The 12,403-nt window shown below is 45.2% G+C and overlaps 1 protein-coding gene across 1 annotated transcript; it reads left to right on the top strand.

Moving 5' to 3' along the window:
* Window positions 1-2,330: 2,330 nt before the first annotated feature.
* Window positions 2,331-7,266, top strand: HO173_001288 (uncharacterized protein; the record flags this gene model as incomplete). Its single annotated transcript, XM_037303229.1, has 4 exons — window positions 2,331-2,827; window positions 2,885-3,128; window positions 3,182-4,946; window positions 6,449-7,266. The coding sequence occupies 4 exons, from the start codon at window positions 2,331-2,333 to the stop codon at window positions 7,264-7,266; spliced, it is 3,324 nt and encodes a 1,107-aa protein (XP_037169876.1).
* Window positions 7,267-12,403: the final 5,137 nt, after the last annotated feature.

The raw sequence follows: 12,403 nt of genomic DNA, 5'->3' as shown, positions 1-12,403 counted from the left end.
AATAGATATTAAATGTTATATTAGAAAGACGTATTATCTAGAATAGGTGTCTGTTACGTTAGAAAGACGTATTACACTAGGATGGTGTGTGTTAAAGCTAAAATAGCCTCTTGTTGAAAGGCTGGAATGGCCTCTTATTGAAAGGCTGGAATGGCCTCTTATTGAAAGGCTGGAATGGCCTATTGTTACGGCTGGAATTGCCTGTTCTTGTTACGGCTGGAATAGCCTGTTGTTGTTGAGGCTGGAATGGCCTGTTATTGTTACGGTATTATTGTTGAGGCTGGAATAGCCTATTGCTATCGAAGGCTAGAATGGCCTATTGTTGGGAGTTGTGTATAGCTTCATTTCTTATTAGGTGAACTGGGAGGGGGGGGGGGGGGGGGTTTTTTATGTTGCCCCCCCCCCCCCCCCCCCCCCTTTTTTTGTCCCCCCCCCCCCCCACCCACCTTTTTTTTCCCCCCCCTTTTTTTTTTTTTTTTTTTGGGCCCGGCCCGGGGGGGGTTTTGGGGAAAAAATCCGTCCGTTTTACCCCCCACATACCTGAAATTCTAACAGTATATCCTGCTGTAGCATCCTTCCATAGAATTCATCATCCTTGCTACCCACACCAGACTGGTACCATAGCACAATTGCAGGGACTTTTGATACCCACCCTCGGCACCTTAATGGATTATGTCGGTATATAGGAAAATCGGTGATAATATGGTGGTGCGGTTACGCACAAAAACGTAAAAACATAAGGACCTCTCGTTAGAGTTTCGTAAGGTACAAAGCATTAGTTGGCCATCTATGACTTTGCTTGATAAAATGACACGCTTGTTTCAATCTGCTGCCAGAATTACTATTTCTCTATCAAGGTGGTCTACGTCAAGCAACACCATATTTCGGCCATGGACTTGCATAGGGCAGCCTCTGGCCCATCACTTTACTCAGGTTCCCAAAATGGGGCACAGAATCAGGCTTTTGTTACTATGGCGAAATGTGTGTGCTGGCCAGGGCAAAGCATGCATGAGCTGAAGATCATGTTCAGCTTATGCATAATACGGACTTTTTGGCAGGCCAAATCTTCGCATGCGGCTGAGTTTTATGATTACATTTGGCTCCTCCAATCTTAAATAATGGAGAACACTAGCTCAAGAAGGCTGAAATATCAGTCTGACATACATGTGACAGGCTCTTCGTAGTTCTGCTCATTTACTGCATCGACTGGCAAGTATTCCCGCGCTATAAGAATTCGAGCACTGTGAAACAAGGAGTGCGGTCAGGCTACATTTACCGCAAAGGTGCGCGACCATTTTACGAAAGATGGAACTAAAATTAGAAAAGGATTTTAAAATTTATAGCCGTGGTTGCATTTCTGCTGGGATGCTGCGGTGGTTTGGTAACCTTGCAAAGATCTCCTATGGCCCCTTTCGAATGCACACGCTCCAGTCTCTATGCTCAATGGCAATTTCGCTTCCGCAGAAAAAGTTCTTCGAGTCCACTGTCCTGTCGGTCCCTTCAAATTCCCGTGGATAAGGGCTGTCGTTCCTCTTGGAGATTCTCGCAGTGCTCTTAAAGGCTTATTTGGCTTGTTGTCGAGATCCTTATTGGTCATTCTCTTCGTGGTGCGCGAAATAATGCTCTGCTTTATCAAGTTTCTATTACTCCTGTCTCTACTGAAACATGATAATCATATCACCCTTGCACGTCACACGCTGTCAAGACAAGTTTCATGGCCTTCTGTCATATCTGCATCGAATATGTCCGCAGCTTCACCTTTGGTACAGACCCACAGCAGCTCCTTCACCTCCGCATCTAGAAGTGTAGTCAACAATCATACCTATCGCATAGCCAGTGCCACTACCGTCCCCCCAACCTCATCTTACCTCAATCCCAGTTACGCTGGAAATTATAAGAGCATCAACACCAACCAGAGTCTCAATTCGGGGACCTGTGCGATTGCAGGCGGTCACTGCCCGTCCAAACAGAACAACGAATCTGTGAGAACGACGAACGCCACAGATGTGAACGATCAGTGCGTATTGTGGGATCCTTCCTGCCCAGGGGATAGGACCTTAGCAATAGATAAATTCTTTGATCCCACATTTCAAGGCGATCTTCTAAGGAACAAATGCTTCATCGAGGCGGGATCGATAAATTTAGGGAATTCGTCGACCTGCGACATACACAATTCTTCGGATAGCACGTCCGAGTTTCAAAGCATGAAAAATTGGATGAGATCAAGACAATGTGTAACAGCCAATACGGAATGGGCTGTAAATACCACGGATCTCCTCGATCCTGATTCCCATGTGGCTATTCAAATGGACCCCTATAGTTACCACATCATGTCAGGGGCCAATCCATCTTGCTGTGGCGAATGCGAGCTTGACGTTAAGAATGTAGATGTCTACTACTGGCCCGAGCCTGTTGTCAACACGTCGTGTCTCAGCATCATTGGGGACAGCATCAGACCACTTGATTATGGTGCTACAAAGACCGTGGACTCCAACAATGAGACTACTACCTACTGGGGTTGCGATGCCAGCATGGAAACGGACTACATCACCCGATATAGTTCTGCTATTACGTATCCAGTAGTGACTATAACAGCTAGTATCTCGACTATTGGCTCTTTGCTAATTAAGGCCTCACTATTCGATCCATGGTCCCCATCACCATGTACCGTCAGTGACTTAATGTCCCAGGGGTCGAATATATCCGCAGACATTCGTGTCAAGCATGCAACAATGCACGCACGAGATCACACTTTAATCACCCCGTCTTCCGTTACCCACAATGGTAGTTTACCAGTGACTACCATTGTGTCAGGCAATTTCACTTTGTAAGTCTCTACTTATAGAAAGGTTTCACACACTAATGGGAATATCAAATGTGTTAGTACCTCTCCGTCTGTGTACGCCAGATTCCACGGAATAACAGCAACAGACCAGTGCGGCGGCGTAGTTCTATCGACTACGATGGTCGCCTTCGACCCTGGAGAACTATCAACGATCGCTGGGCCACTTGGGGGGCCTTATGGGCTTGGCAATGCTGGGCTCGGCAATGACGTTAATGGTGGAAATCCATTTTCTACAAAAAGTTTTAATTTCAACGATCTGCCTTGCCCGCCGCAAAGCGTAATGGTACCTACTCGTCGTCAAGTTTATCACGTATCGAGCTGAAGCAATCATCTTAGGAACAAAACTGGTACAAACCACAGCCCGGTGAACCGTACCGCCCTCTTATTGCTATGCCCAGTAAACTGAAGGAGATTGTTCCTTGGTTCTCTAAATGCGACTACGACTACTTCACAGCCTATGATCCCCCCAGTGCCCTGACGGTTGAAACAGCACTAGCCCCACCTATCGTGCAAAATGAGCCGAAAGCTCATCCTTGGGCGCCAGTGCCAAGTCCTACTTTAACTTCAGAAGCTAGACAGATAGTCGGCACCGAAACGTCAATACCTATACCTGCGAATGTCCCTACGTTGGATCAGCCAAAGGCTACAGTTACAACAACTTCGGTTCCCCCAAAGCAGATTGGCCCTCACCCTAATGACCCTGCAACTCACGAGAGTCAGCCGTCCCAGCCGCTGTCTAATCCTGTAGAATCAAGCGGCGATCTCAAAGGAGGCAACGACCCTCAACAAAATAACGATCCTCAGCAAAGCATTGATCCCAAACATGGTTCTGATTCAAGTTCAGTTGGAAATCCTAAGCAAGCCAGCGATCCCAACCAAAGTAATAGCCCAAAAGAAGGCAATGATAACAGTCGAGATCCTGGACAAGAAGCAGATCCCAAGCCCAACAGCGATCCCAACCAAGCCGATGATGGTCAAGGACTAACCCAGAATGCAGGAGCAGTAGCACAATCGGACCCAAAGCAGAACAATGACGCAAATCCTTTCGACAATTTGGCCGAAGGCCAAACCACGACTATAAACAACCAAGCTGTGCAGCCGCTTCCTCATGGCATCTCCATTGCAGGCACTACCTTGACCGCAGGAGCCCCACCAATCACCGTCTCCGGAACCCCAATACAACTCGGTCCGTCCGCTCTCATTATAGGTGCATCTACCATACCTCTCCCCTCCGCAGGTCCCAACTCCATAATCACCACTATCGCAGGCCACGTCATCACCGCCGCACCGAACGCGATCGCGGTCGCAGGCACCACTCTAACAAGAGGAGCACCCCCAATAACCGTATCCGGAACCCCAATCCGACTCGCATCCTCCGCTCTCATCGTAGGCACCAGCACGCTCCCTCTCGCAGCCCCAGCCCTAGCCCCAACCCCCATCACCACCACCATCGCCGGCCAAGCCATCACCGCAGCGCCAAACGCCGTCGCACTCGCAGGCACCACTCTCAACCCCGGAGCCCCCGCCACCACCATCGACGGAACAACCCTCTCCCTCAACCCAGCCGGCCAATTCCTCCTAAACGCTCAAACCATCCCCCTCCCTTCCACAAAAACCCCCTTAACAACCACCACATCCATAGCCAACGAGCCCATCACCGCCGCCCCAAACCTCCTCCTCATAGCCGGCAGCTCTCTCACCCCCGGATCCCCGGGCACCACCATCTCCGGAACATTCCTCTCCCTCAACACGGCCAGCGCCCTCCTCCTCGGCTCCCAAACCATCCCTCTCTTCTCCGCATCCCCTCTCCCCCTCACAACAACCATAGCAAACCACGTCATCACCGCCTCGCCTCACGGAATCGCTATTGCAGGCACCACTTTGACGCCTGGCGCTTCGGGGATTACGCTGGGCGGGACCCTCGTGTCGCTTAATACGGCTGGGTCCGTGGTGGTTGGGTCGAAGACTATTGCGCTGCAGAGCAGTGGTGGTAGTGTGGGACTGGAGGGGCTGATAATGGGGGCGTTTGGGTCGAACGGGCCGTTTGGCTCGGTTACTGGTAGCCCGCCGTCGTCGACGGTGGGGAGTGCTGGGTTGGGAGGTACGAATGGTACGAGCGGTGGTGTGCAGGTTTTTGAAGGGAGGGCGGCGAGGCTGAAAGGGTTGTTTCTGGGGAATGGGATGGTGGGGTCGGTGGGGTTGGTGTTTCTGATGGCTTTTGTGGGGTTTGTGTGCTCAATAACTATGTGTATATAGCTATTTTCTACCTTTTATATACCTTTCTACTAAATCAAATAATACCGTTGGATAGGCTACTTACTCACAATATCTTCTCCATACTTGACAATTCTTCCCACATACCATACCAAATTTGGCGCTCGCCGAAGAGGAAATGGAACGCGCGTTAGAAGACCCGGTGCCATTGTGTGCCTCTCCTATATGACCGATGGATAGAGCAGACGATGTTGACGAGCCGCCTTCCCTCTCTGCACTTTCATAGCTCGGCTGCAGCCCGTCTTTTAATGATATATAGGATATCAGTCTTTGCCTCCTCTTGTGAGCCGAGCGGTACTGCGCTGCCTTCTGAATGCCATGAGCAAGGATTGGTTGGGTTGCACTGAGGAAGGACAGGAAAGGGCGAGCTAGATTTGTGCGTCTGATAGTCCAGATAGATATCTACGCCAATTAGGTTGTGGCAAGAATTTGAGTCATGTTATTCGGCATAGTAACAAGTAGACGCTAAGCTCAAGCATGATATGGCATGAGAATCTTGACCAGGGTCACCATTTTCAGTTCAATGTCATTTGCAATACATGCACTTCAAGGGCTTGCGGGCCGCAAAGGGGAAGGGCTAGGTGGCGGGTTTCAGTGTGTAGACTGAGCTAATATACCACTGTTCTCTCTGTAAACAGTTCGAGGATACCGAGATTAAATACTCTTTCATCCCCAAAAAGGGTGTGATGGATGATTGTTAGAGGAAAAAGTTGATATTGATCTTTCCGTAAACATTCCGAGGACCCTAAGACCAACACTCTTACAGTCCCAAACCCACTCCGACTAAATAGGGGACTGCGGAATCGTTTCCATCGCCCGGCAATCCCATCATTACTGCCAACTCGTGCTTTGTCATCCAGAACGAGCCAGGTACTGTCTCAAATGTAGACCGATGCCACACCAACTACCCTATCCAATCGTTCGATCGACTTCTACCTGGCGGAAATCGAATAGCTTGTCCCTGATTGACTGTCCCCGGATTGCCCGGTTATGTTTCCAATAGAGGTGGCCACCACCCTTGTTCCTATCTCATTGTCAGCATGGTGCTTTCCAGGCGGATGTGAATATTCAAGTTTTCACAATCATCCCAGGCATGCAGCCTTGGCGTCGAAGGACATCCACCAGCCCAAGGCAATCAAAACCGACCCATCATGAATTTCCCTCCCTAACGCACATCGTATCACTTCTTGATGTCAAAAGCCATGGCAATCATCACAGAAGAAGTAGGCGACATCTTCTCCGCGCCCCCAAACAGTATCCTAATCCGTACGTTTCCACCGACCCCCTTCCCCCCAAAACCCGTCCGGCCCCACTGACCACGTTCCAAAGACGCCTGCAATGCCCGCGGCGCCTGGGGCTCCGGGGTAGCCGTCGCTTTCAAACTTTTCGGTCTTTATTTATTTTATTTAACTATTATCCCATCTATTTATTTACTTTTCGCACATTTATTTCATTACTATCCATTTTTTTCCTTCAAACAGAAGTACCCCTACGCCTTCCGCCAACATCAAGCATACTGCCTCTCATCGCCCACGGGCTCCAAGCTCTCCGTCAAACAACACCAAGCCAGTCTCGTAGGCACGGCCCTACTCATTCCTCCACCCACTGCAACAAACCAGCGACAAGCATCCAAGACACCTCACTACATAGCCTGCCTATTCACCTCTCTCGACTACGGAAAAAGGGTCTCGCCTCCGGAGGAAATAGTGGAAAACACAAGAAAGGCGCTCGAAAACCTAGCGAAACAAGTTGCAGAGATGAGAGCAGCGGGCGAAGAGGTGGGCAAGTGCTGTCCGGTAAGGATCAACAGCGGAAGGTTCGGTGTCGAGTGGCAGAAGACGAAGGCGGTTTTAGAGGCTGGAGGGCTTGTTATCACCGTTGTTAGGCCGGAGGCAGAGCAGAAAGCAGATGGGGCAGGTACTGCAGCAGGTGGGCAGTCTCCTGTCAAAGATGAGAATGAGAAAGCAAAAGGTGAGAAATGTGCCGTGGGGACCAATGCAAGGCGGTCCAACCGTTGGACGTCGGGTCGAACGAAGGCTAAGGGTCCGTTTGAAAAACAGACACGCGGGGTGAAGAGGAAGGTTGAGAAGGATTTTGAGGATGGCGACGATGGTCGCGAGGATATGAAGGGGGAAAGGCTGGCATAACTTCATCCAGGAACTGCAAAGCGGGAGAAGCTGAGTCTGGATGGGTAGCCACTCAATGGACGTGATCTGATACTCTTTGTTATAGATAATGAATCCAACACTCCATTGCACACGGCCATTGGTACTGCGTCAGATTCGATTGTCGCCCAGCATCTAAACGACAAGCGCGCCCAGACTGACCGACTAGATAGACATGGCCGAAGCATCGTGAAGCCGTTGAGAAATTCTAGGAGGAAGATTATCATCGGGCCAGAAAAACCGGATCACTTGATAATTAGCACATGAGATTGACATTTTGTTGTGCGCCATATGCGCAGGGAAAATTGAAAGAGGTTCACTGAATTTGGAAAAGTGTAGTCGTGTTGGGCGAATAACTTTTTTTTTAATAAAAAAAAATTTTTTTTTTTTTTTTTTTTTCTTTTTTTCTCCCCCTTTTTTTTTTTTTTTAAAACTTTAATTAAATTTTTTTTTTTTTGTTATAATTTACAAGTAAAGGCCCATGAATTAAATTCATGAAGTTGGATTTTCTAAGTCAAATCGAATTTTAGCCCTAGCCCTAAGTCAAATCGAACTCTGATCGCTTGCTGTGCGTTTTTGACCTACATACAGGTATATATGTGCGGAGAGAGGCGCGCTAAGGCCTAATTAGGAAGGTGTATCGAGTGTGGAGGATTAATCCGTAATAATTGCCCACAAAAAACAGAGAAAGGCCATGTCCTTATGGCAAGAAGTATCGAAATACCGGAAAGAAATGGAGATAACATGCTAATTAGTGGTGTGAATCCCACATTATCTCCTGCCGCAGTGAAATCTTTCGAATAATGAAATAGCTGTCAGAGCAAGACATCGGACGGTTTCAATTCGTCCAAATATGTATCGTCCGATGTTCCTCCTGCAGAGGCCCAATTGGCTGTGATCGTCGCAGTAGATCCTCCTCTTGTGACGTCATTGCAGTGATGTACCATATCAATGCAGTGGGGATGACAGGCCAAGTTGCAGTGGTGTTCTCCGCTTGCTGAGTGATGATTTGACGTGGGATCTTGGAGAGCTGAGCCGTGTTCTTGACGATGGTGGCCTTGTTGCCGCTTGGTTTCTCCGCAGTGTTCTCCATAGTGTTCTCCGCAGTGTTCTCCGCATTTGCCTGTTGTAGTTCCTCCTCTTACTCCTTAATGCAGTGGGGATGACAGGCCAAGTTGCAGTGGTGTTCTCCGCTTGCTGAGTGATGATTTGATGTGGAACCGTGGAGAGCATATGACGTGGGATCTTGGAGAGCTGAGCCGTGTTCCTGACGATGGTGGCCTTGTTGCCGCTTGGTTTCTCCGCAGTGTTCTCCATAGTGTTCTCCGCAGTGTCCGCATTTGCCTGTTGTAGTTCCTCCTCTTACTCCTTAATGCAGTGGGGATGACAGGCTAAGTTGCAGTGGTGTTCTCCGCTTGCTGAGTGATGATTTGATGTGGAACCGTGGAGAGTATATGACGTGGGATCTTGGAGAGCTGAGCCGTGTTCTTGGTGCTGGGGGCCTTGTTGCCGCTTGGTTTCTCCGCAGTGTTCTCCGCATTTGCCTGTTGTAGTTCCTCCTCTTACTCCTCAATGTAGTGGGATGACAGGCTAAGTGCAGTGGTGTTGCTTGCTGAGTGATGATTTGATGAACTGGAAATATGACGTGGGATCTTGGAGAGCTGAGCCGTGTTCTTGACGATGGTGGCCTTGTTGCCGCTTGGTTTCTCCGCAGTGTTCTCCGCATTTACCTGTTGTAGTTCCTCCTCTTGCTCCTCCTCTTGCAGAGTATCAGACTGAGTAGCTAGCTGAGTGGCTGACTGATAGATGACTGAGTGACTGGCTGACGACTGACAAGTGGATTGCTGAGCTGATAGGGTAGGTAGTGTTGACTGAGCGGCTGAGAAAATGGTTAAAACAGGGGATGAAGAACGGATTGGGGAGGAAGACGCGTCTTGGAGGTAGCATCGCCTGGGGGCGCAGTAGGGGCCTAAGAGGCGGGAAAGGGGTGTACGTGCCTAGACGTTAGAACCTTTGGGCGAGGGGTATCGAAGACGATTGTGTTTATATTGGTGGAATTGGTAGAATTGGTAGAAGGTGGAAGAAGAATGGTTACACAAACAGGTGGAAGGATTATCCGGTCCCGGACGCGTTTGGTGACTACTAAATGCTACTTCGCCCACCAATAGTAGGCAAACTTCATAATTTTTACAGCGTTAGAAAGCGCAAAGCGAGCTCTACAATTTGAGGAATTAGAAGTAACTGTAGTACGCAAGCGAGTACTTCAAAGTGAAAACTTCACAACAAATTTTGATGAGGAGGCGCGGAGGGCTACCGGGCTGACTCAGCCGGTCTAACCAAAGAGCGTAGCGAACCCGAATATGATTGGCGCACATACAAATTCAAGGTTTCCAAGCTCAGCCCTACCTTATTCTTTATATAACTGATAAAACATAAACGAGATATTAAAAGCAAGCTTAAAACAAAAATTACAAAACACCATTAATATATCTAAATATAAACAGTACTAATGAAAGAGTAAAAAACAAATTAAAATATTACAAGGGAATATAAATAATAAAAATAATAAAAAAAATTAAAAAGCCAAAAAGTTAAGACTTTATAAAAAAAAGAAAGTAAAAAAAAAAAAAAAAAAATAAAAAATAATAAAAAAAAAAAAAAAAAGGTAAAGAAAAACAATAGTTAACGTAAGATAAAATAAAAAAAAAATTAAAAAAGGGTTTAAATAGTCTCTACCAAAATTATTATAAAAATTAAAGATAAATATCCTTTAAAATATAGCTAGGAAATGAAATTAGTTATAATTATTAAGGTTGTTAATATTAAGACTAGACCATTCCATTAACTCTCGTCTTTAAGAGTAAATATTAATAAAGTACTAGTAAAATAAATCTTATAAATAAGATATAATAGTTATTAGTTTATAAACTAAATAAATCGAAGCTTACTATATAATAATTAATAGAAGTCTTTAATCCCCTATTAAAAAGTAATATACGATATTATATATAACTATTAGTTTTAAATAACTATAATATTATATTATATAATAATTCGTTATAATATATTACGATCGAAGGATTCTTTCTTTATATTTATTTTCTATACGATATATCTTCTATAGTCCTCGATATAACAATTTTAGGCTCTATAGAAATATAAAAATCTATTAATCAAAATGCAGAATAAAAAGCTCTATTAATAAAGATCTATTTATTAATATTTATATCAATATAAGAGTAGATATTTTATCTCGAAGTTATTTAAGCGGGTTTAAAGTTATTAATCTCGTTTTATTAAATTTAAAAGAGGTATATAAGCTTCCTTAAAAGATACTATAATTTAAATTAAAGTTATTAAGCTCATAATTTATTAAAGACTTCTATAAATATATATAAATACATATTAAAAGCTTTTTAAGATTATATATTAAAGCTTATAGTAGAACTTCGACTTCGTAAACTTAAAAGGAATTACTAAACTTTACGCCGATAATATTCTTCTAGATTAATAAAATCGACTATTATTTAGCGAGAATCGAATTTAAAAGATTAAATCTATCTCTCGAAGATTAATATTAAACGACGATCGTCTTATAATAAAAGAATTATATTAATATAAAAAATTTTTTTTTTTAAAAAAAAAAAAAAAATTTAAAAAAAATATTTTTAAAAATATAAAAAAAGAGTATTAAAAGTATCTTCGATAAAAAAACTTTTTCGAAAATACTTTTAAATATAAGTTTATTATTTTAAACTATAAGTTGTGTAGTTAGAAATTCTTTATAATTCTTCTAATAAGATAATAAATTCGAAGAAAGATTTAATAGAGTAAGGCTTTAATATATATTAAGGATCTCGAATATTAAGTTAAAGGTCTTTAAGGCTAGTAATAAAAATAAATAAGATAGATTAAGAAAGCTAAAGAAGTAATATAGTAGTAATGTTATTTGAGGGTAATAAGACATACTCTTTATACGTAGCGAGATACTCTCAAGATACTTAATGACTATTTAATGGCCTATTTAATATTTTATAGTTACTAAATTACTACAAGTGGATCGTCGGCAAAAAGCAGTAAAAGCGAAACATTATCCGTGGTGGACGTTGTAAAGCAGTATGTACCGCTGAGGCAATGTTTTGGAACGTGCAGCCAATTGGGCTACGACAGGGATAGAGCTGCAATGCTTTCCCGTTTCAATTGGAAAGAGTGAAGATAAAAGACCTTTCTGCAAGCAGCGGTAGGTGTAAACTGATCCAAGCTCGAAGAACAATCCCGCAGTTCCTGCACGGATAAACTCATCCGATGTCCGTCTTTAAATCGCTCATGGTGGCAGGCTCTCATTCCAGGGCGAGAGGGAGGTGCCGCAAAGATTGCGCCCCATGCAGATCAGCATAGGCGCCACATCGCAGCATCTGGAGGATGGAACGAGCTGAAAGTGCAAAGATCGGCTTGTCCGCAGTGATCTATCAGATGAAACCGGTTTTTGGGGAGTCGGAGGGCGGTTCAACCTACGTACTCTACTGGAATACGGTCCCCTACCACCAACCAGGTCCCCAGTCAACAACCATGGGCCCCAAAGTTGCGAAACATCAGTCATCTTGGCGACTTTCAATCCTGCATTCCTCAGGGGGAGTGGGAGATGGAATCACTCAGGACCGCCAAGTCGACAGTCTTGGAAGGCGCCAAATCTCGAGAGGTTCCAATGCTTTTAAAGATGCGTATGAGATCATTTCGCGTCCCTAGCATCGAACCTGGCGCAGTCATCCTACATGACGCTACGAATCATTTCATGGTCCCGCTCAGAGTAAGAGACGGTGTAGTAACGCTAGTGCAAGGAATGAGTTGTAAAACCGCCTTTCTGTTACGTATCTCACAATCTATATAGTGAAGAACGCCATGCAGAAGACTTAGGTGGGCATGATGGCGGCGTCTGCCATTCTAAGCCGCGTCCCTATGATCCGAGCCGAAACTTCACAGCCCCGTTCTGCAATGAATCCTTCAGCCTCAACATCCCATTAAAGTCTCACTCAAGGCTGCCATCTCTTCGACAGCAAAAGAACCCCACGCTCCACACACAAAAGCTCGCCGAACGTTCCATTCAAGGCTTGTAGCGATC

Source organism: Letharia columbiana (assembly GCF_014066305.1).
Source record: "Letharia columbiana isolate WasteWater2 chromosome Unknown Sc0000002_s0, whole genome shotgun sequence".
NCBI lineage: Eukaryota > Fungi > Ascomycota > Lecanoromycetes > Lecanorales > Parmeliaceae > Letharia > Letharia columbiana.
The sequence above is the reverse complement of the archived record's forward strand: the minus strand, read 5'-3'. Positions and strand labels throughout refer to the sequence as shown.